Below are 25,092 nucleotides of genomic sequence, written 5' to 3'. Positions count from 1 at the left end.
TGTGTCTTGTACTCTCTGCTCTTAAACAATTGAATGCGGTTGCTTTATTTTTCCTTTCTATACAGTTGTTACCTTCAGTGAAATTGCTGCTTTTCAAAGCCTTACCTTGAATTATATTAGCCACATATGGGAGGAAAAAAAATCCTTCAATCCTTTATGTTGTTGAAACAATAATTCCTGGTAAATCCCTTTGCAGATTTTACTTATTTTATGTGAAAGACCCTGTTCAAGTAAAAGATTTTGCTGTTTCACCTAATTTCCTGCTTAGGAATTAATAACCTTGCATTCTGCAGAGAGACTTCTGTGCACCCTGCAGATGAGTGGTGCCTGCATGCCATTTATTGATTCAGCCAGCTTCCAATATTTGCACATCTGTCATCACAAAAGCAGAGTGGAAGATCTAGCTCTGGCAATGTTTCCCGATTCTAGTCATGGACATTTAATTTTCTGTGTGTCAGTAGTACTTGACTGACAAATCCCTTTGAATGAATCCATCTGACAGCATTCCTTTTTCTTTAGAACCACAGAAAAACAAGTCCTGTCTTTCAGCGGGCATGCCCTGTGATGCCACCAAGACCTTTTCATCAATCCCCTGGCAGTTGTTAAAATGCCTGTTTACCTGTTTGGAAAAACAAAAGGGTTTGGGGAATCTGGGGGTATTTTAGCTATTGATCTACTCAAATTTCCTTGTATCATTTTCTGTTTTCTTACAGACCAGTGTTGTTACTTTGATTCTGACGCAAATCCCTTCCTTCTGGACAATTTTTGACCTTGTTTTCAAATTTCTGTTTTCATCAGTTACTTCTGAATTGATTTGAATCTTAACTTTTGGATACTTTTCCTCTTTGTTGGAGGAGACATAGCATTTGAGTATGCTTTACTTGCACATCTGGAATTTTAAGTAAGCAATTCCAGAAATGCTAGGAAAGGTTTAATCTATTGCATGTGTGTATTGATTTGAAGGAGTTCCATCATAGTCTATAGTTTTGTAAATTGTTGTGTCTAGCTAAAAGAAAGCATAAAAAAATTGCCCAGCAAAGCAGCGAACTTTCGAAGCTAAGAGCGTGTAAAATTCTTTTGAGAACACATTGGATTATTGGATACTGTCACAGTTTCATGTATTCTTCATTTGCACCTTTATTTGTTCTCTTTTGCTTCTGAATGCAGTCTTATCAAAGTTGCAGCATAGAAGCCCTTATCTATCTGACTCGCCATTTTTTTTTTTCCTGTGGGCTTCTGTAATTGTTAGGCCATGTTGTAGCACAGGTTTAGTAAATTCTCCAATGCTTTCTTTGCTGTTTAGTTTCAATAACCCCTAATTAACCACTAAGTCCTTGAGAACCTTTGCTTGTGTCGAGCTCTTGATATCAAAAAGTTAGCAACCAGTTGTTGATTGCATGGTTTCTGAGGTAGCACAGATTAAAGATGCCAACACTGAATTGCAGGCTGATTAAAAATATAAAAAAATCCCTCTGATGCTTTTTAATCTTAGTAACTATAAAGATTGGCAAATTTTTTAGCTTTCCTTATGTACTCCTTTGCACACTTACCGAAAAACCTTTCCTCATTGCTTCTGTTGGTATTTACTGGATGGTGTAGTGGTTTGTTGCTGCACTCTGTATTTATTGCTGGGAAGGATCACACGTGTGGGGGCCCAGAGAGCTACTGAAGTTACCAGCAATAGAGGGGCAGGGCTGGGGTGAGGAGTGAGGGGGCTGAATTGCCTAACATACATGCCCTGATTTCTGTACTGATGTCCTCCTGCATGAGCAAAGTGGATATTATTTACAATAGAATCAAGAAAGGATTAAATGCATGCTAATGTCTGTAAGGGAGTTGGTGGGTAGAGTGGTGCGGTTTGGCAGCAGGCTTGGAAAGCAGACTGGTGGACATGGACCTATTGTACACATAAAGAGTTGAATCTCAGAGTTAGCAAAGAACTTTGTCTGGCGTTTCAGGGAGCTGGAAAGCAGAAGTAGGAAACCGTGCTTGCTCAGATCCATTTCAAAAAGTGTCATTCAGCACTGGGAGGGAAATTGGAGCCAGAGAGCTGCACGCAGCACGTGTCATCATGTGCTAATTAGTATTTATGAATATGCAGCATGCCTCCTGTTGTCAGCTGTGCTTTTGGCACCACATGTGCTCTTCGGGGTAGGAATCTGGCTTTTCCTAGAGTTAAAGGTAGGTATGGGTGACGAGATCATTGCTTTTATGTAAGGCCTTGTGAAGTGGAGGGCTCATGGTAGGAGTTACATGTTTAGGTAGTAGCTGGCCAGGCTTCCTGTTAGGGGCAGTTTCTCACTTTCTGAGCTGGCTGCTCGTTGAGACCTCTGCTGCTTTATGCTTGGTCTCTTCTGCTTCAGCTCTCCCAAGTGTTGTGCCTTGGCATAGGTGCCTGTCTCCTGAGAGCTGAGACAATGGGTTTTCTCTGTAGTGTATAAGCATGTAATGGTTTTGTAGCCTTCCTATGCTTTTAACCTTTTGCCATGTCTAACATGAAGTCCATGATGCCTTCTTGTCCAGTTCTTTACAACATGGACAGATGGCTGAGGTGTTTCCATAGGTTGGATTTAATTTTTAGACTGGTTTATAGACAATTATCCAATTTTTTCTTTGTAGTTTTGCGTGATGCCCTATTCTTGGGATCATTGCAACCACTGCCTGTCATGCTTTCATAACTAAATATCTTTCTGTGTGTCAGGTCATGACATTTTCCGCTGTTATCTTTCCTCCCTCTGACAATGAAAAATCTGTGAACTTGGCAGGTAAAAAAAACAGCTAGGTATGCTGTTAAGCTTAAATACCAAAATATCTGCAAACCCAGAGGGTAACATCAGCATTTCAGACAGCAGACAGCCAGTGGCAGAACCATAAAATTCCTGTTGAAGCCCTTAGGCTGCCATGGAATTAAACTCTTCTGTGTATTCCTGTGGGCTTCTGGAAAAGTCTTTCTTTCGTTGCTTTGGGGTAAATACTTAAAAGCCTAAAGCAGGAAATTAAAAATGAAGTGAAAATAGTTGGAATTCAGGAAATAGACCTGTGTCTGACTGTGGCTAGCATAGTACCTTGAACAAAGGCTTTGTCTACAGACAATTGCATTAAGCTTGTTACTACTGTATTGTCTGATACTTGTGTTGTTTAGGTGTAGGGTATGTAAATTGCTAGAGTGTGATACATTAGTGCTACAGGCCTTGCTTAAGATTGTTGACAGGCATGGGTTAAAATCAGGTTAAAATAAATTCCAGCTGAGAAAGGGCAGTTTGAGATCCTAAGTTTAGCCATTGGCCTCATAAAAACCACACCTAACTTCCAGTGGGTAGTATATCAGTTAATGTCTTGATTGGGAATACACAGACATTCTATCTTTAGCTAGACCCAGAAGGTCTGTGGTCAGTGTGGCAGGGATTATTGAGGTAGGTGAATACAGGTCATGGTGACTTGCCGAACATCCTTAATCAAGAACTGTTATTGCAGTACTTAAGTTCCACTAAAGGAGTCATGAGGGCATTACAGAATTAGATCAGGCAGCCATTAATGATGTGAGATGGGCCCATTTAAAATAATAAGCCTGCCATATATTGTATGAGAACATAGACATCCAGATGGTAAAATGTGATTGCCCTCTAATTCCTATATCAAATACTAGGAGAAGCAACACAAATCTTGAGTAGCCGTGTATCACAATCAAGATTTTTTTATATGACCTTATGGGTTGTTATAAAGTGCAGTATGGAATGCTAATAAAAAGCAGATTGCTCTAGCAGTGGGGAAGCAGCTCTTTCACTCAGTCATTTACTTTAGATGGAAATGGCAAGACCTGGGGCATCAGCCAGTCCTTAGGACAAGCTGTTACTGCCTGGACAGTACATGCTGGTTGGCAGCCCTCTCGCTTTCATGCAAAGCAGCTGCTCCTGGCACCAGATGGCTTTTGGCAGGTATGGGAGCTGCAGTGGCAGTCTTGCATGGAAGAGAATGGCAGACTGAAACATTGCCCATCTGGGGGCAAGCTGCTGTTGTCAGATCTCACTGGGAGCATTCGTCTTTGCTGTCCTTGCTGCCCTGTTGTGGGCCAATAGCAGATGTCTCATTGCTGATGTAGGCCGAGTGGCTTCATGAACACAAGGCTGTTCTGAATTTGCACTTGCTCTGGACAAGGAAACAAAACCAATCCCGTATGATGAAGGTGAGTTATTCTTTACTTTAGCAAGCTCATTGTCCCAGGCAGAGTTTGCAGACTAGGGCACAGGATGGGTTGCACTTGAGAGAACCACCTACCATTTTAGAAACTGAAGCGTCCAGCTCTGGTTGTATTTCACAGTTTTGTCTGAACTAAGAAGTTAGAATGATAAGAAGCTGTAGTGGTTCAAATTAATTCTTTTGGTATGAGCATTCAAAGTGATTATGAAAATATACAGACAGAGAGGAATAGCAGCCATGTTCTAGAAAATGAATTGTTTCATAGAAAACTGTATTGTAGTACTGGGAAAAAAAATGACTCTGAAGATGTGTCAGTGATAAAATGAACTGGTAACACGAACATTTGGCAACAATGCGTAACTTCTTCGCAAGCTGTGGAAATTATTGATGGTATGGAAAGGGTGGAATAATTGAATTAGAGCACAGTTGAAATACTGAAAATTGGGGGTTTAGCACCTTATCCCTGTGTTTCAAAGGTTTTCTTGGGAAGGCTATTACAAAAAAGTTATTTAAAGAAACTTAATACATTGCAAACTTGCTGGAAAGAACACCAACAAACAGTAGTTGAAGTAAAGGACTAATTATTCTATTCTCAGCACAAAAACCATTAGTAGCACAGTGTCCCAGGAACAGCTGTTGAAAACAGAGACATAAAATTGCTTGCTACAGCTCTACTGTGTAATTTAATGATGAGTAGAGAGGATTTTCAAGAGTAAATAAAATGTTGGATGCAACTTTAAACAGCCAAATACAAGCAAATAGACTGAGGAAAAATTGTTTAGGAGCTCCCATGCTCTTGGGTGACTGTATCCCCTACACAGGGTAGTTTGTGGATTCTGTCTGCCATAAAATAGTGGATGGAAAGAACAATCTTGGCAAACTTTAGTGAAGAAGAGCTGGCAGTTTGATTTTGTGGTACAGCAACAATTCATGAGATGGAATCTTGACGGAATGAAAAGTAAAACTGAAGTTTAAATGGGACAACACTACATGGAAGAGGTAAGAAAACTTTAAAATGAGAAAGCACGTATGCTTGTGCTTTCACGAAAAGTAAAAGTGAGAGGTTGGCAACAGCCTGGCTGGTTTTTTTATGGTTTTGATCTTAATGAACTGTGGTTATTTCACACACAAAACCCACAGGCATGAGCGCCCTCTGCAGGACATTTAGAGGTGACCTCATCACTGTCTAGAACTACCTGCAGGGAAGTTCTAGCCAGGTGGGAGTTGGTCTCTTCTCCCAGGCACTCAGCAATAGGACAAGGGGGCACGAGCTCAAGCTCTGCCAGGGGAAATTTAAGTTGGAGATCAGGAAAAACTTCTTTCCAGAGAGAGTAATCCGGCATTGGAATGGGCTGCCCAAAGAGGTGGTGGATTCCCCATCCCTGGAGGTTTTTAAACTGAGATTGGACGTGGCACTGAGTGCCATGATCTAGTAAATGGATTGGAGTTGGACCAAGGGTTGGACTTGATGATCTCGGAGGTCTTTTCCAACCCAATCGATTCTATGATTCAAAGGGGCTTCGCACGGTATCCCCTTTGATTCTTTAGGGTTAGTTCCCTCGTTCTTATTGCTGGTCTATTTCCCTCGCTCTCGCTCCCAAAACTGTGAGCCGGAACAACCCCCGTGCCCTGTCGGTGCCGACCGCGCTGCCCGCGGAGCGCTGGTTCCCCCGCGGGGTGCTGGGGCGGGGCCGGGTGCGGCCCCGGATTGTGTACAAATAAGAAATATGAGTGGGCACCGTCCTCCTGGGCGTGGGTTTGTGATCCTGGAGACACATTTCCCTGAGCGCAGGGCGCAGAAACAGTCGCTTTCGTTAAAGGCAAAGCAGCAGTGCGGGACTCGGCTCTGCCGCCTGCGGCGTTCCTGAAACGACTCCCGGCTCCTCGGGAGGAGAAGAAGGAGGAGGAGCCGGAGCCAGAGCCTGCCGGGGGCGGGAAGGGGCGGCAGGTTTGGGATGAGGCGGGAGGAGGAGCTGGAGCGGCAGGAAGGGTGTTTCCCTGCGCAACTCCCGGCTGAAGTGACTCAGACAGGAAACTCCGTGCCAGGCGCGGCCCAGGAGCGGAGCCGCGGGGCCGAGCGGAGCCCCCGGGAGGGCGGACGGAGGGACAGGCCCTTCTCGCCGCCGGGAGCGCCGTTCCCGGGAGCAGCCGGCGGCGAGCGGGTGAGCAGCGCTTCCCGGGGCCGGGAGCGGCTGCTCCCGCAGCGGGGCTGGGTGGCTCCTCCCCGAGCACGGGCGCTCCATCGGCGGGGCCGGGCGGCTCCGCGCCCCCTCTCGCTGGGGACCGCGGGTCCCACGCGCGTATTTTGGGTTATTTATGCCCCCTGCGCGGTGCTCGTTGCTCCCCCCGGGTCGGGAGGTGCCGGGGAGGCTCGAGCGGGGCTGGGCGGGCGGCCTGCCCTCGGGGGGCTCTCACGGGTGCTCATCTGGAAGCCATCCCAGGCTTTTCCTTCTGGGTGTAAGGTTTGGTTTGCTCTCTGGTGCGTAGCCCGTGTGTCTGTAGCACTGGTGTGGTCGGAGTTGTGCTTCCTAGGCTGTCCTGGGGCGGGTTGGGTGTGGAAAAACGCTAAAAAGCTCTATGCAAGTTCATCCCACTCCTCAGAGGAAGGAGCTGATATACAGAGCCTATCTAAGGACATGGAGTAACTTCCTCGTAAGGAAGTTGAGACTTACCGAGTTAAAATAACTGTGCTATAGTGAAAGCAGCAATGTAAGCTTGAAAATCCCTAGATGGATGGTGTGGTACCCCATTCCTCCTCCCTGATGAGCAAAAAATGAAGACAGGTACACACCTCATCTGCGTGAGTATTCCTGTAGTTCATCAGCATCTCTGCTAATCCTTTTTGCCTCTCAGTAGGCTTTCATTGCCTTGATTTTTATTCCTGCGCCGTTTGATGGCAGGTTTGAGTAGCATTTAGACATGTAAATAGTTGTTTGTGCCAAGAAAGTTGTTAGGAGGAAGTTGTCTTTGTGGGATGTAGCCAGTCTGCCTGAAGTGCTGGCTGGAGAGCGTGTGTATTGGAGGCGAAACAAAGCTAGCTGGAGGAATTTCTTCTTAATTAGAAGGTCGTACCAGGCTTTGCTGTAAACTGTGGGAAATGGAAAGCTTAGGCTAATGAGTGACTCCAGCCCTTATTACATTCCAGTTACTTATTTGGCATAACTTTATTATAATAAGCTTACTAAACATACAGCCATGGAGTGTTGTTGGTTAGTGTGTTTTTCACGATGGAATTTCTAATAATACTGTAATTCAATTCTGCTATCTCTGTATTACATTTATATTAATTATACTTAAGCTCTTTTATGGTCGTACAGAGAATGTCTGAGCTATGTGCTAGAAAGTGCATTGCTAGTCCTTACTTAACTTCTGATTCTTGACTTCATAAAGTCCCTCTTTTACCTTTAAAAAGTCCTATTTTTATTTTTTTAACATTTGTAAATGCAGAGTTTCTTCTGATCTCATGTAAAAGGCTCCTTAGGCTTTCCCGGGCAAGTGGCTTGTGAAGTCTGGCTGGTCTAGGCATCCAGTTGTCTCTGTAGTGGCCAGGAAGGAAAATGAGGCCTTTGGAACAGTGTACGGCAGAAAGGCTTAGTCCCACTATCGTCAAAGCTTGCTTGGCTTGCCCTTTAGGAAATGTACAGCAGTCTTTCTTTGCAGCAGCTTAGTCTTATTATTTTTGTTGTTTTAATAGGGGCTATACAATTGGTGGAATATCTCTAATTGCTTTGGTTTTCAGATTGTCACACCTAATTTATTTATTTTGAGAATAAACCTCTCAGACCCCTAGAAAAGTACCCAACTACTCCCATCCCTTCCAGCTGCTCTGCTGAAGATGGGCAAGGCTTTGTTTTGTTTAGTCGTCTTGGGTTTGTCAGTTTCTCTGGAGGATCCTGATGAGGAGAGTTGGTGTTTGAAACGTCCTCAGCTCTGTTAACTTAAAATTGCTCCCTTAACAGATACCACAGTATTTACAGTGGAGCCGAATTACGTAAGTTGTTAAAAAAAACCTAAAAATCTGTGTTATAAGAAGGGGAATGTTCCTCAAACAATCCAGACTTTTCAGTTCTTAACTCCTGAATGTGTGACTTACAAAAAAGCTGGTAGCCCCTTAGTGATGTACCTGTAAGATATCCAAAGCGTTCATTAACAAAATTCTTGTTTCTTCAGCTTACTTTAGATGGAAATTTTCCCCTGTGCTTAAACCAACAAATTCTCTTGATCTGTTTTACATACTTTTATAGTGTAATTAAATAATTACAGATATCTGTTCCAGCTACATGTTTTATGTTAGATGCTGTCTGATATACACCTTAAGTTTTGGCTAGTACTTTGTTTATTCATGCTTTGAAAGAGTTGTCTTGGAAGACAGCTTGTTCCCATGAATAAGTTTTAAAATTTTGTCTTAATTCTCTTGTCAGAATCATCTGATTTTTATTTTTAATTTTGTTTCTCAAAGATTTCCAAGATACTCGGGTTGAGGTGGAAAATTCAGAGTGGTTGGAACTGAGCTGCAAGGCTGGAACAAAAAGATGGAACAAAAAATTCCCACAAAAGTCTTTTTTGTGGATTTGGTTTTATTCATCCTCTGGTCTGAAAGCTGCTAGAATTTCTTGCAATACTATACAAGAGAAAATTAATTTTAGTGTAATTTCCACACCTATTTATGTACACATCAAGAAGGTTTCATTTTACAGTTGTTACTCTGTAGGTTCTTAGGGCAAGTCCTTCAAGTGGTTCATTTGCTGTATCAACAAGTAAAGTAAACTTGAATGTTGGGCAGCAAGTTTTACCCTGCTGAACTGGAAGTCAGCTGTGCAATTGACTTCACTGCTCTTGAAACAGTGACTGTGAGTTTCTGAATTTCCATTGTTTATATATTTTGAAATATTTTTAAATAGCTGCAGTTACTGTGGCAAGTCCCAACTTAACAGGCAATCATGCTTGAAGCAAATTAGGTGCCTGTTTACCTGGGGATGCTGCAGGACTTGACACAGCCCAAGCGTTGAATGGTCAGTGAAGTATTTCGGGTGGATCCATCCATGTGTGTGGGAACGTGATTCATTGAAGCAGTCCTGAACTTCCCTGGGACCTTGTTCTCAGGGATGAAGACAAAGAGGGAGTAGTAAATGTAACCGATTTGGAAATGATATTAGAACATATACCTTGTTACAAGTGGCCTCTGACAGACCTTATTCATAAAGGACTTTTGTTAGTTTTTAGCTACATTCTTATTTGACCACACAACAAATCGAAGCCTGTATTTGTTAGTTTTGTGCATGTCTATGGAACTGAGACAGCAACATGAAAGAAGGACATTTCCACATTGTGAAATATGACTATATACCTACAAAAAATTACTGAGAACTTAATAGTGCTTTATGTTTTAAGCTACAGAGTTTAGTTTAGGATTCTTTACTGCCCATTTGCCCTTAGAAGCTGACGTTTGTAGGGCTCAGGGGCACACTTTGCTGTGTAATACTAATAATGGAAAGTCTATTGATTTGCTTTGTTAAAGTATAATTCCATTAATCCACATCACTGCCTTTCTAGTGGTCAAATTAATGTATGATGCATGGGTGAGATTTGCTACAGGAAGACAAAGGGTGCAAAATAGCAGATACTCTTTATATCTCTTGGCACCAAAAATGTTGGAATCTTTTGTGTAGCTCCTTATCCTTTGTAAACACACTGGCAAAAATCCTGAAGCTTGTTTTCTTCCTAAGACGTAAAAGATTTTCTCTGTGTCAGTATGTACTGTTTAATCTTTACCTCTGTTATGTCTATAAAGATATGTGCACTTATCAATATGTATGTTTGGAGAGAAAATCCCTTTTTCACACAATTCAGTGTTTTTGGGGAATGGCAATCTCAGACTCCTAACTGTAAAATCACTTATGGTAAAGATGGGTATGGCACTAATAATTGTCAGGCGTTTGCCATCTCAGTGGAAACCTGCCTTCCCTCAGGCTGTCCATCAGCAGACAGCAAGTGAATTTATAGCTGTGTAGCCTTTCTACAGAAGACCGTTGTGGGAGAGGTGATTTAAGGTTGTAGGCAGCAGAGCTGAGAGCAGATCGGGATGGGGGTGTTGAAAGGGGAGCCCATCTCTCCAGGCCTTCCCAGCTGGGAGATGGTGATGGTCCCTGCTCCTGAGGGTAGCTAGGAGCAGCACTTGTGCCCTGCTGCCATGTCTCTTCTCCACAGCTTCTGTACCTGTTTCATTCTGCCAGACCGTTGCTCCGCCTGGCAGGGACCCCAGTGTAACATCAGTCTAATGGTGAGCTCAGGAAGGGCTCTTGGGCTGGAAATCCCTTCATTGCTAAATAAGCTGCTTGCTGGGCACCCCCTGTGTGGGAGATATCCAGCCACGTGTGGATTTGCAACCCTCTGAGTCATGCTGTGAGGTTCCCATTAAACTGTACTCAAAGAGAGAAGTAAAGGTGAACAGTGGAAATCCTTCAGTTGTGTGGTTGTTCTGTGGTTCTGTGTGTGTGTTGCAGGGACAGCTCCTCTGGCAGAGGCACAGCTGAAAGTGAGTGTCCTCCACAACAAGGGGGGTTCTACCTCTTAATTTCAGTAAAGCTTTTCTTATGTCAGATAATTGGGTAATGTGTGAGGAATTGGCACTACACTTCTTGCTTTCATTAGAGGTAAATGCCAGGGCAGCAGGCTGTGGTGCCCTCCTTTTCCTGGCTAGTGAGTGCTCTTAGCTTAAAAAAGCAGTTAACTCATGGAGTGAACTTGTATGATTTCTCCTTGCATGAACCATATATTGGGAGTTTTTCTCAGAGTAATGGCGTGCTTCTGACCAAACCTCTCACAGAGCTGGTTTCTGCAGCCCTATTTTCAAGGAATGTTGATCTGGAGGTAGTAAAATGACCAAGAAGCTTTTTAAAGCCAATAATTGCTCATTTGGAGAACAATAATGTCATTCCCTTTCCCTTCACTGAAAGGCATCTTGAGTATTCAGGCAGTATAGACTTATGCTTACTGGATGGCACCCTCTACAAATGATTAGTGGAGTTGAGTCTCAGTGTTGTTATGAATTAATATAGAAAATGTTATTAAGTAAAAGAAAAAAATGAAATGGTGCTTTTGGTTTTAGAAACAAATAGATTTAAGAACCAGTTCTATGGTTTTGTGTTAGGACATGAATCCTGAGAGTTGATATGCTAAGTAGGGATTCCAGCTGTGCAGATAGTACAAGATGCTTTTGAGGATGCTTGCTTTATGCACTGCATGTATACAAAAGACTTCCAGGGTTTAGATAAAAATATTGTAGTGCTGTAGGTCACTTTAGAAGGGTTTAATTCTGAGAGGGACACGGACACTTTGTTGGCAGGAAATAAACATGCTGTTGACCTGAACTTATTTATAGTCTACTTTCACAACTCTAATTATTTTAAGTGGGCTCAGTGCCATAAAATCAATAAGGAGAGTACACTGAATTAGACATTCTAAATGTGAAGTTCAGGCAAACTGTCATGACACGAAGTTCAAGATAGACATGGATGCTTATCGGATGATATCGGAAGTAAAGCTTTGGATTAATTTTGTGGAAACTGCATATTTTCTTGTATAAGGTGTTACAGAGGATAAGCTCTTTTAGAGGAAAAATAGAGCTTAAGAAACTATAAGCTATTTACTTATTTCTGTTTTCTCTTCTACCCTCTCCTATAGTATTTCCTTTATTTTTTGAGAGAATGATTACATAATGAATGATTCTTATCTGATCCACCCTTTTCCCCCAGAAATGCACATACTGGTACACTTTTTCAGCAGCTTCTGAAGCCTGTTATGTGTGTTTGTTTGTTTAATATTGAAATTTTGCTACATTTTACACAATTCTTGTGCTAATTTGGATATTAAATAAAAAGCTACTGTTAGGCATGGATAATACAAATTTGCCTAAAATCTCTTCCAACTTATTTTTCAGATGAAACAAAGCAATTTTTTTAACCAAATGTGGGAGAGTTGTATTGTTGATTTACCAAGTATTTAGAGGTAGAGGGAAGGAGTGTGAATGACAGCAGGCAACCTCTGTTTTAAAGGGTAATTTTTATTGAAGCCCTTACTCACTTTTTAAACTCAAAATAAGACACTGGCAAAGCCAGAGTTTCAGCTGCAGGCTTGCATTGGAAAAAACTCCCTGGATGTAATTAATGCCTGTCATGTTACTGGGGGGCATGTGCTGTAAGATGGAGCTGGATGTGGAGGCATTGTGGGAAAGGGGACTTGGGGGCTTGCCCGTGGCTGGACACCTGTCCTCAGCAGTGGTGCAGTGGGTGTCCTTCCCTCAGGCAGGGGTGTTGCCAAGCAGACTCCACTGAGAAGCTGTGGGACTGACCCTGGAGCAACCATCTCTGTAACTGGGCTGTACCCCTGAGAAAAAAAATGTTGCTTTTCTTTATTCCTCTCCAGTCTTGTGAAATGAAAGTACAGTTCAAGAGCTCACATGCTTCATCAGGAACTGTAGTGATAGGACAAGAAGTAATGGATTCAAACTGAAAGAGAAGACATTTAGGTTAGAGATATGGAAGAAATTCTTGAGTATGAGGGTGGTGAGGCACTGGAAAAGCTTTCCCAGAGAAGTTGTGGATGACTCTTCCCTGGGAGTGTTCAAAGCGAGGTTAAATGGGGCTTTGAGCAACCTGGTCTAGTGGCAGGTGTATCTTACCACCTCAGGGGGTTTGGAACTAGATGATCTTTAAAGTATCTTCCAACTGGAGCTGTTCTATGATGCTAAATAAACAGTTTGTCTAAGGCTGAGGGGTTATGTTGTTGCTTAGATTGAAATCTGAAGACTCCAAACCCTTGTCTTTGTCTTTGTGACTCATCTCTCTCACCCCATTCACTGGGGTGCTCAGTGCTCCATCCACAGCTCCTTTCAGCACATGCACACAGACATGCCCCTTACACCACATACAAAGGGCAGACAACCAAATCCAAGTTGAACAGGCACGAACTGTTTGTGACAGGAGTGTTCCTGCAGGATGAAAGGTGCTGTGTCTGAGCCATGCCAGTCTAGCTCCGTGTGCATGTGCTGTTTTGTCTCCTTTCTGGGGTGATTATTGCTCTTGCTGCTTCCTTTCTCATTCTTTGCAGAATGTTTACACGGAGAGTGTTATCTTTACTAAGAAATGAGAGAGTTTTTCACTACTGCTAAACATGCTGTAAGCTCTGTGCTTCAGTGCTTGGCTTCCCTGCTGAATTTCATCCTTCCTCAAAGCACTGCTGGGCAGCATTGCTTCCTAACACACCCATGCAGCGGCGGGAACAATCAGGAACAGAAGTATGGAGAAAATGCTTGTTGAGGACAGCTGCAGGAGATAACAGCAGCATGGCATGAACGGCAGCAGACTAAGATTAAACAGAGAAGGGGAGGAGTAAACTGAATGAGGAGAAGAACATGTAAAAGAGAAGGGGAGGGAGTTAAGAAGAAATAAGATGAAATGGTGCAACTGAAAGAAGTAGTATCAGTATGAAGAGGTTGAGGCAGGTAAGTGTAGCAAAACAGATCTCAGCACACCAATCTAGAATGAGACAATGCTTAAATCTTTACTTCATTTCAGCCTTAAGAGAGGCCAAATACTGCAGAAGGAGGTTCATTTTGTACATAAGTTTAATTAGTTTGTTCAGAACTAACTCAGCTCTGTAAGAGTTAATTAGTAAATCAGTGTAAACCCCCTCAGCCATCTAGGCCTACCAACAGCAGATTTAAAAAATTTTATATTTGTGACTTATGTCCTGGGCTTCAGACTTAGGTACACAGATACAGCAAACCAAGGAAAATACCTCTGTGAATTCTTGTAGCACAAGTGCCATTGCAGGGGTGGTTGCATGCTGCAGAATAAGTTCATGTGAGTGGGGTGCCTTTAGACGAGATTTTAGAGGCTTAGGCTTCTCCCATACCATCATAATGGATTCTCAAATAAAACAGAATTTTGAAATATGTGCATTGTCTGCTTGAGATTCTTACATGGGGATAGCATTTGACCCTGTATTTTAACATCAGGAAGCTTCATCTCTCCTCCAGAGCTTCAAAATGTGAAATGATGCTGCAGATGCATAGTACTGGCCAGGCTGCCCTGTGAAATACCCTGGTCATTACTTGCTGCATCGTGCAGATACTGCTGCTGTAGAATTAGTATGTGCTCCTGCTGGCTGTTAACACAGTAGGAAAAGATACACTGACTCTTGTGATGACTGGCTAGCAAAGATACCCTGACTCCAGCTTTGTGCTGTGATACAGGAGTGCAAGGGTTGCACCATTTTCTCTACTTGTGGCAGAGTTGTCTTACTGATGCTGTAAAAAGGAGTAGCTAGTAAACTTACACCTGGTGGTAGGCATCAGGAAAGGTGGTTCTGTCCTGCTGTGGCTCACCAGTCTTGATGCTCTTCATCCAAAGAGCCTGAAACTCCCCATTCATAACCTGTTGTGATGATAATAGACTGTCAGGCCTTCCTTTTATTAGAAATGTTCTTGGATTCATGCAGGATGTTGGAAGGGAATGCCTATAGTTACTTGACAAGTGTCAGCGATTATCACCTGAGTCCTGGTGGTGAGTGTGTCAGCAAACCATTTCAGCTACATGACAAAATTGTTAGCAGTGCTGTCCTCCTGGCCTTGGCTGTCCTGCGGCTGGCAGGGAGAGACAGTACTGACTCATTAAAGCATGGCTTTTAGTTTGCATTAATGGTGCTGTTGTTGCTTACTGATACTGTCCAGAATTCACTTTTCCAGGTGATAAGAGTGGTATATCACTGAGCACTTGGACCTTGTTTGCACAGTCATAGCTCAGGCACTGTTCATATAAAGAGGTGGAAAAAACGGGAATTGCTTGTTGTGATGTTTACCTGCAGAGGACAGAAGCTGGACAGGCAGTAATGTGGGTTGCATGAAAAATTCACATATGACTGAACACAAAGAGCTTAAAATTTGGGAAGTTGAGATTTAAAAAAAAAAAGAAAAAGAAAAAGGAAAGAATTTTCTGCACCATTAACCTCATATTTTTCCCCCAATCTGTGCCTGCCTTTGAAAGCCTGCTTTCCCAGGTGCAACCATCCAGTGGCAAGGCAAAGCAATTATTGTGAGGCACACCACCCTGTAGGAGTCTAATACTAAATTAATTGTTTCCATTATGTGTCCATTCTTCTGGGACTGTGATACTGGGTTGGGATGATTCAGTGCTGGAATTTTTGTTTTTCCTTTTTCTCCTATTGAGTCTTTTTTTTATTCTAATCACAGATGTATTTTTGAAAGCTTAACAGTATGTCAAGTCTGTTGCACAAAGGACTGTCAGCTGCTGTTTTCTTTCTTCTGTCTTTTACTTTAATCAGGCAGGCCAGTAAAGGATGTGAAAAGCATTTTTCTTTGCTCCTTTAACTTATGCAAATCTGTTGCTTAGGAACAAAAAGGAGCTCCAGTCCCAAAAGGAACGTCTTAGTGTGATCCACTTGGCAAAAAGGCAGATTGCTGTCCAGAGCACAGAAAAAGAGCAAGCATTCAAACAGAGGAGATCCAGTGTGTTGCTGTTCTGTGAAGCACTTTAGTTGTTGCGCTGTTAAAATGTTTTCTGAGCAGTCTGAATTGATAGGTAAGCAGTTGAACAGCTGAAGTGTTTGAGAGAGCTCTTGGAGGTTTGAAATAAAAATTAATATTATAGTAATTGCTGTGCTGTTCTTGGAAGAGAAAATCCGTTTCTTTTATTAGTTCTTCCCTTTACAAGGACGCTTTGTGACTGGAGTCTCATGGTTTAACTTGAATAGAAACATTAAACAGAATATTGAATCAAATTTTCTTAATAGAAAAATTATTTAATTGATTTTCTGCAAGCCAGTAGCTTAGAAGAATGAGACAATGCAACCGACAGAAGAAACAGAAAATGTGTTGCTATAGGGATAAAACTTAACTTCTGCTGCTGTGCACACCAGTTCTATTCTTGTGGGAACACTGTCATCAATTTCTGTGGAGTTTACTGAGATTGGTCCCAACCCCAGTTCAGCAGGCCATTCGAGCATCTTTTGAAATATATCTTCATTTGAATTTCTTTCCTTCAAAGCATAGGCTGCAAAATGCCTTTGTTTCTCCTTTTTAAAAAATTATATTCTTTTCTTCTCCCTCTTTAACTGAAGTACATAAAATGTTTGTGATTTTCATCATAGAATTCTGTCCTCTTAAGCAGGGCAAGCTTCAACTTATGTATTTATTTATTTCATTCCTGTTTAAAAAACAGGCCGAACAAGTCATATAGATACATTTCAATTAATGGATCGCACACGAATTTCAATCTTCAGTATTCATGCCAGGCTTGAGACTGTATTTTAATTTAAGATTCAAAGATGCTTTTGCAGACTTAAGAAAGAAGAAAGTCATTGTCAAAGGAAGTGCTGTTTAAAGTGCAGACATGCCTCCCTTTTGTCTTATTCTGAGCCTGGGAACATGTACAAGCACTTGGAGATCAAATATGTCTATTTAAAAGCAAAATATGTCCAATGGGCTGCAAAAAGGCATAGGGCATCTCTTCCCAACATAGTTTTTCAGTCAAATGAAACTGTTCTTATCTGCAAAGTCAGAAAATATTCTAAAATGTCTGTAATCCAGCAATTTTTTGTTAATAATTGAAACTCCACCTTAATTATCTCACTCTTTGGCATGGTCCTTCTCAATTTTTTTTTAAGAAATAATTTTTTCCACTTAACATTTCAGTGTTTGAGATCTTTTTGTTTTACGTAGAGCTTATTCTTACCAAAATCAAATCCCTGAAGGTCCCCAAACACCTCTGCTTTCTTGGGCTGTGTTCTCAAGCTCATATTTGCATGTGTTTTATTGGTATTGGATGTAGGTGGTTTCTAGAGCTTACACTGTACTGGGTTTGAGGGTGGTGCCAGTGGTCTAAATCCCAAGGTCCTGAGTTCGAGTATCAGTGGGACCGTCCCCTGGCAGTTCAATCCCTCCCTGCCATCCCATCCCGTCAAATCTCGGATGCTCAGCAGGGTCAGCCCCGGTTAGTACCAGTACCGGGTGCTGTGACAGTCCCGAGGACTTCCCTGTCACTGTCCAAGCTCGCTCAGCTGTGGCAGATGGACCTCAGGACTTAAAGGGTGGGGCCAGTTCTGTGCACGCTGAGCCTCACCTAAAAATCCACTGTGCAGGCTGGAATGGCACACCCACGTGGGGAGAGCCCTTCCCAAATCTTCACTCATGAAGTCTGGCCATAGAATACTCTTCTGGGTGCAGCTGAGCCCCATTCTGTGCAGCAGGAGGTGGAGTGTTCTGTTGTACATTTGCTTGCCCCACTTGTGCAATTGCATGAACACATGGCTGAACGTGCTGTGGTCACTTCTTCTACAATGGGGAAAGAGAGAGAAACTGTACTCGAGCGGGTCAGGCTTTGCTGATCCCAGCTCAGAGCGTGCTGTGCGGCCCCTGGCTGGCAGCTGCAGCTCAGAGCTGCTGATCCAGCCCTTTGTGACTGGGGGCCCCAAACTCTCCTCTCAAGTGGTGGGAACTTGCCCTGCAGTTGTGATGGCCATTTTAGGCTGTTTGTATAACTATCTGCATTATTTAATAGATTAATGCTTCATTTAAACTCTGAGTTTTCTTGGAGCTTGTGATTAAATGAGTGAAATGAAAAGCTTTGGGGAATTTCATAGTTTTTCTGTTTCTTGTTTTGTTGGGGCAGTTTATTGCCTCCCTTGACATTCGATCCCATCAGATCTCGAAAGCTGAGCAGGGTCAGCCTTGGTTAGTACTTGGATGGGAGACCTCCTGGCAATACCAGGGGATGTAGGTTCTAGTCCTGAGGACTTCATTGTCACCGTCCAAGCTCGCTCGGCGGTGGCAGATGAACCTTAGGAGTTAAAGGGTGGGGCCAGTTCTGCGCATGCTGTGCCTCATCTAAAAAATCCCCTGCGCAGGCTGGAAGGGCACACCCACGTGGGGAGAGCCCTTCCCAAATCTTCGTTTGCGAAGCCCAGACATACATACATACCTCTTGTTTTGTTGGTTTTGGGTTGCTGAAATGTGTGCTCTGCTGTCACTGCCATGGGGATGTTCATTCAGGACCAGATGGGACATGCCTTGGTTTTCAACACCCTTTTTCAGAGTCAATCCAAAAAGTGGAATGAATGATTCAAGGAAAGTTATTTCATCCACCCCTTTTTTCATCTACCCCTACTAGCTTGCTGAAGCAGCTTCATGCCGGGGCAGCATAAGGACCCAGCTGAACAAAGGCACTTGTTTTGCTCTCAGACTGTTGGGGACATTCTGGAAATTCAGCTGAAGTTAAGTTGAACATAGTGCATTCTTTTATCTCGTTGTCTCTTTTATAGCTTTATTTTTATCAGAGGTTAATGATAGAAGAAAATCATTGTCACTGAACAGTTGGGCTGCTACCCACATGAGATGACCCTTATCAGCCCTGGGTGGTGAGGTTGGTTGCTGCACAGCCACGTGTGATATTGGTGTTGGGGAGAGACATCATCCATAGATAGCATTGACTGCTCACTCCTCACATCTTGCCCTTGCTGTGGTACCAGCAAAATCCTCATTCATTTCCCACAGAAGTTTAACTTTCAGGGCACAAGATGACCATGTGGTAGGAATAGATAAGAGTTACATCCATCACAGAGCTTTCCAGTATGCAACAGTATGGCAAAAGATTGCTGTAATCTGTCTCCAGGATGTTGCCTGCTGTAATCCACCATGTTTCAAGTGGGAAGACTGCTGTCCTACCACTCTGATGGTCGTGTGAGGATAAAACCTTAAAAGATTTCAGGGTGAGGGTGCTTAGGTGTTCTCAGGGTGTCAACGCTTTGAGTGAGTGATGCCAAGAAAAAAAAGGTCAGCTATGGGATTTAGATTTTAATTATTTTTGTTTATTTGAGGGAAGTTTAACATTGTTGCTCCTATTTCCAAAAAGTAAAGCAAGGATTGCCATAAAGTAAATGCTCCTGCTTACTGTGTCTGAATCTTCTGAAGAGAAGTTGCTTCCAATGTAATTTGATATTCTCTACCTTTTTTTTTTAATAAGTAAAGGACTGAATTATACTGTTTATCTGTTTTCTGTGGGAATGTTCACTTGGCAGTCAGTGCAGGGGACAGCGACAGTTTGCAAATAATTTAAATGGCATATGTACTTGTACTCTCCAAGGACTTACTTCCCATTCTTTTCAAGATACTCAATATACCTTTCACTTTATTTAAAGTGTTTTGTGGTAACATGATACCATCCTTGTTATCTCCCAGTCTTGTGTAGCACAGCCATAAAATCACACCTGATAATTTTAGTGGTGAAGGGCTTTATTTTTCACCATTAAGGTGTAGATATCAAATCCAGTTGTCTGAGGTTGAGCTTTTATGTTGGGAATCAATGTCCTTTTAAAGCTCAGCTGGATATTCTTAAGACCATTAGAGGATGTTTCTGGAGAAGTCTTGGCTAGAGGCTAAAGAGGAACTGTGTGGTAATTTCTGCATTTGTATCAAGGTCTCAGTAAGGCTACAGTTACCTAAGTTCATTTGCTTTACCCATGTTTATTTTTTGACTTGATTGCTAGCTAAAAGTTACATCTGTTGGGCTGTGTGCATCATTGCTGAATATGTATCTCATATCATCAAGCATATCTTTCTTGTTCTATTTATAGGCTGAATGCCAGACTTGTGTTTTGATCTTCTCTTTAGTAAATAATCTGTCCTACTTGACTCTCTCACTGAAAGAAAACTTAGAAACTTGGTTTTCTAGCTACTTAACTCTCTACAATCTGGGGGAATTTTTTTCTTCTGTGGTCTTGAGAGCAGAATAGTGTTACAGTAGTCCTCTCTCTCACAGTGATTTTGAATTTAATGCTCTCTTCTCTATTCTCTGCTTTGCCAGTCCTTGCCTTCTGCATTTTTTATTACTTCTTATGGTCAGTTTTGTATTTTTTTTGTCCAAAACACTTTTCGCCATAATTTTCTTCAGTTCATATTTTTCTTCCAGATGATGAAGCTTCAGGAGGCAAAAAAGGAAGGAGATGCATGCTGTTTTCTGATATGCTTGGAATTAAGAATATTGATCTTCTGCAAAGACTTTGACATTATTCTGTAAGGATGGAGATGTGGAAACGGTGTCTCCACTAGGAGTAACAATTGTCTCCTCTAAATACCAAAGCAGTGTTATGAGCAGGGTGCTGCTTATCACACAGTTGCATGGCTGGGAGCAACAGCAGAGAATTAGGACATTTAAAAAAGATTGACAACTCTTTTTTTGTGAATATGTTTCAATAGTATTCCAGTTCTGAAGTTAAATCAAGATGTAAACAATGCTAAAGGAGAGGAACTTCAAGATCAGTTGCCTTTTTTTGCTAGATTTCTCACATGGACAAAATGTGACAGAGGCAGCCCAGTGAGGTTCTCCCAGCACAAGCTCTTCTGAGCAAGTCAGGGCCACCTGGTTCTTACCTCCTTCAGAACTGAAGAAAAAGAAGGATATCTTAGTTTAAGCTACTCACTGGCCTTGCACTAACGTATTTAAAGTTTCCCTGAAACACCCTGAGACTGATACCTCTGATTCTTGGAGACATAGTGGGACTTGGCACTGTAAGGCTGAAGCTTGTTCAGAGACAAGGATTTTCTTCCTTTGAAATCCAGAAAAAGGAACTGAGAAACAGCACAGATGTTGCTTTCTCCTGCTTAGAAAGCTGGTGTGTGCTCATCAAACACCAAAATTTAGCAAAACAGTTTGCTGGTCTATGTGATTCTCTCTCCTGAAGGGAGGATTTCAGATAATGAATGGTTTTTAGTTAAGTTGTGTATGACCAGGAAAATGTGTTCTTGGAGTACATTTTGACTTTAGTGCTGTGATGATGGGTCATGGCACAAAGATACCAAAAGGTAAAAGAGGATTATTTCAGAAGTAATTCTTACATGTCTTCTACCTGAGGAAATCTGTCCTGGGTAATCTCAGGTAGGGACAAAACTTAAAACACACTGCATTGTAAGAAAGAAAGCAATTCTCACAGTAAATTTGAGTAATTTACTAGTATATCTATAATGATCAGTATGACAGCAGCGTTTTTGTCTATTCTCATGTAGGTAAACTCCTAATCAGAATATTTCTTTTAAAGCAGGTCTTTGAACTTTCATATGTTCTCTGCCAAAAAGGAATCTGTTAAAGTATTATCTCTCCTGTCCAGTCATTTCAATTATTAAATAAGGCAAAGTTTTGCTTCTTAAAGAGGCAAAACTCCAATTTTGTCTTGGGAATTTTAACTTTCTTAAATTAATTTTTCTGATCTTAGGGAGAAAAAACCAATCTGTTTTTTCTAGCCCTTCATCACTGTACATTAGAAACAGCTGTTATCTTTTAGAGCTTGTTTTATCAAGAACAGCAGCATTTAAAAAAGGGGAAAAAACCCTCTTGAACTTCAAGGAAATCTTTCCTGTCTTGGTCCCAGGGCTTTCACATCAGGTAAGGAGGAGGCATGGTCTGTGCAGTGGTGTCACCTGGCTGGGGTACATTGTCTCCTGGCTGACACTGTTGAGTGTAGCCAAGCTCCAGCTGTCCCCTCACTGTTGCTGCTGTCAAACCTCCACCACTTGCTTTTTGGGGGGCAGAGGGGAAGCGTGAATTGCAACGTTTTCAAATGTGTCAAAGCTGGGCAGGAAGGAGCTGCTTCCTCTTTCAGGTCTTGCCAGGTACCAGAGTGCGAAGTTTGGAAGAAGAGGAGCATTGAACTTGGCCACCAAAACACCAGGCCTGTGGATGCTTTTGACAAAATTGCAAAGTGGAGCTGTCAGCGAGCAGCCTCAAAACAAGAAGATGTAACTGCACTGTAAAATTTGTACCCACTGGCTTCTTTTTCTAATTTGAAAAATCTGTTTTTGGGAAATCATGCTGAAGGGATTGGAAAAATGTACCTTCCCATACTTCTTTTCACAATCCAGAGGGCAGCAGGAAGCTTTTGTTTCTTACTTGTGTCTCTGGTCTGATAGTGAGGGTTTCCCAGACTTTTGGTATTAATTAGCTGGCAGTCTAAGTCAGCTGGAATTTTGGTTTCCGTTTTTAAATTATTTTCCAAGTATTAAAAAACAAATTTCCACAGATAGCCTGAACATAGAAAGCTGATGCTGGAGGAGCACTCCTGGCCAACTGCAAAATACTGAGGCCAAAATCATGTAGGTGTGCTTTCTGAAATAGCATGTACGTGGATTAAGGGCCACAGCTTCAGAATATTTGCTTGTAGTGCTGAGGAAACCTAAGTCGGGAGTCTGGCTTTTGTGAATGCCTGAGTCTGTTCTGCAGCAGGGGTCCGAGTCATTGATGGATCATGTTTTAGGAGGAGAAGGAAGATTTGTGGATTGAGGAAAGGATGTCGATACTTTCCTTGCTCTTGGTGACAGCTCCCCTTTAAACAGACAGGTGCAGTAATTTTCGGTGTAGAATGGCCAGAAATTTTTTCCTGTGGGTTTTGGAGCATGTTGTGCTTTCTTGGAGCCAGTGCTTTGTGGCCATTTGCCTGTCCAGTCAGGGAGAGTGCTGTGTGCCCCTTGGTCCCACCACCAGCAAATCCCAGAGCAGCTGCACAACTGGGTGTTTCTGCTTTGACAGAGAGGCTAAGAGCGGGAAAAATTCAAGCTGGAAGGAGCCTCTCAGTTAAACTAACCTATGTAAAGTGTCATGCTGTTTTCTTTTTCAGCTAAAGCTTGATTTATAGACGCTCAAACTCATATATAGAGTACCTATAGATACTCAGGCTCATCTGTAGATGTTCTGACTTCTTCTCCCCATATCCTCTGGGGCAAAACTGTTCAGTTTGACCTCCTTACAGGACTTTTAGCCCATCTGTGGAATTTTTGTGGTGTGTGTTCATTTGTTTAAGGGAGGATGCTGTGGCTTTTGCCAGCCTCTAATTTGAGAATAATTGCATTTCTTGTGTTGGAGCTCGATATGGGTGTAGGCAGGTGTTGTGCAAGCATCCTAGTGCAGGTCTGTCAGCCAGCACTCCTGTCAGTCCAGTTCTTCAGCCTTTTTTTGGAAAGGATCACAAATTGCAAAGTATGGATGTTTCTTTAGTTATTGTAACAAAAACTTAGGCTGAGGCTGGAAGCAAGGTTTGGGCTGGGACTTTGGGAAACAGGCCCTGGCATCTTTCTGTTGGTTGTTGTTTGTAAAGCTGTTGTTGAGCTCTCTCCATATGAGGTGTGTTAGCTTTGCAGCAGTGGCTTGGAATGCAGCGTTGGTGTCTGGAGGTAGAGAGGTAATTTGTTCTGGTTGTTTCCTTTCCTTTGGTTTGGGTTTTGGTTCTGGTTTTTTGTCAGCTGAGCCATTCTTTGGAGGTAATTTCAGTGTGGTTTTCTGCCGGAATTTGTAATTAGACAAGAGAAAGTGAGGAGGCCAGTAAAAGTGCAATGAGTGGTGTGATCACCAGCCTATACCAGCTGTCTTGTAGTGAGTTTTTGTCAAAGGCCCACTGGGATCTGCTTGTACTCTTCCTGTATGTGCACATGTCACGGCTCCACTGGGGTGACACATGCAAAGCAGGGTCCTACTCCTTTGGGATATGGATGCTTCAGTGTTTCTTCCCTCCTGGTTAGAGCCAAGGGCAGTGCTTATCTGTTCCTTTGACCCTAAGTGCATGGTTTTGCTCTGATAAGTGGTGGAAAATATCTTGCAAAACCTGACAGAAAAAGAGAGACAGCTTGATTAGAGGTGTTACCTTAAAAATAATTTTTTTTTCTCCACTGATGAGCATGAGTAGATCATTATACAAAAGTGGGTGACTGAGTTGTTCCACCCCACACTTTCTTCAAAATTTCATAGAATCACAGAATGGGTAAGGTTGGAAGAGGCCACAGTGGGTCATCTGGTCCAAACTCCTTGCTCAAGCAGGTCATCCTAGAACTCTTTGCACAGGATTGCATTCAGATGGTTCTTAAACATCTCCAGTGAGGGAGACTCCACAACCTCGCTGGGTGATCTGTTCCAGTGCTAGCTCACTGGTCACAGATTGCCCTGATTTCTTCCCATTAATGTTCTTGGTTCAAAACCCCACGCACTGGCAGCAGTTGAACGTGTATGACCCTGAGAGGTTTTGGACTTCTCTCCCACTGACTACCCAAAGCACATCCAGATGTCCTAGAACACAAAACACTGGAGACTGCTGTCACCTTTTGACAGCCTGGTCTCCTAAAGATGGTCTGGGTGTAGTAGTTGTGCATAAGGCTTTGAAAGCACATTGCCTCAAAACTGAGTGTTAGAGGTCATCCTTCCCTCTTATTTTGGTGTATTTCTGGTGTGCAGCAGTGGGGGAAGAGAAACATTTCTCAATTCCTAAAAGTAAGGACAAGGCTTTTAGTTCCAAAACTATTTTTAAAACGTGTATACTCAAACCAGCTGAGTTTCTCTTTGACTGTTTCCCTTCCATTATGGTTGCAGGGAAACTTCTCATTTCCCACAGTATGAATAGTTCCCTGCTCTTCATATTACTAATTTGTTTGCTGTGTATGTAGTAACACATACAAAGTTACACGTATGTGTGTATGCATGTCCATATGTACGTATATATTTTTTAACCAGGTGCAAAATGACTGCTCAAGTAACACTGGAGGATGCCTTGTCCAATGTGGATCTCTTGGAAGAATTACCATTGCCAGATCAGCAACCATGTATTGAACCCCCACCATCATCTCTTCTTTACCAGGTATGTTGTCATTGTAAGAAAAAGAGTTTTTCCATTTCCCATTGCTGTTAAGAAAGACTATGTGCTTTTTAAAAAAACCCCAACCAATCCAAACCCAAAGTATGTTAATATTGGCAATTCATATGTGCATTATTTTCATGGAATCATAGAATTGGGTTGGAAGGTACCCTAAAAATCATCCAGTTCCAAATGCCCTGCCATGGGCAGGGA

At 42.4% G+C, this 25,092-nt stretch overlaps 1 protein-coding gene across 2 annotated transcripts in view; it reads left to right on the top strand.

Moving 5' to 3' along the window:
* The first annotated feature begins 6,175 nt into the window (after nt 1-6,175).
* CYFIP1 (cytoplasmic FMR1 interacting protein 1) overlaps nt 6,176-25,092 on the top strand; it is a 77,226-nt gene continuing 58,309 nt past the window's right edge. The window contains exons 1-2 of one of the 2 annotated variants that reach the window (XM_071547909.1): nt 6,176-6,359; nt 24,759-24,882. In XM_071547909.1, the coding sequence (XP_071404010.1) occupies nt 24,766-24,882 (117 nt within the window). In that variant the 5' untranslated portion in view covers nt 6,176-6,359; nt 24,759-24,765. The remainder of the gene's footprint in view (nt 6,360-24,758; nt 24,883-25,092) is intronic. The other variant, XM_071547901.1, reaches the window with a different exon arrangement.

Source organism: Pithys albifrons, chromosome 1 (genome assembly GCF_047495875.1).
Source record: "Pithys albifrons albifrons isolate INPA30051 chromosome 1, PitAlb_v1, whole genome shotgun sequence".
NCBI lineage: Eukaryota > Metazoa > Chordata > Aves > Passeriformes > Thamnophilidae > Pithys > Pithys albifrons.
Note: the sequence above shows the minus strand (reverse complement) of the source record. Positions and strands in the feature narration are given on the sequence as shown.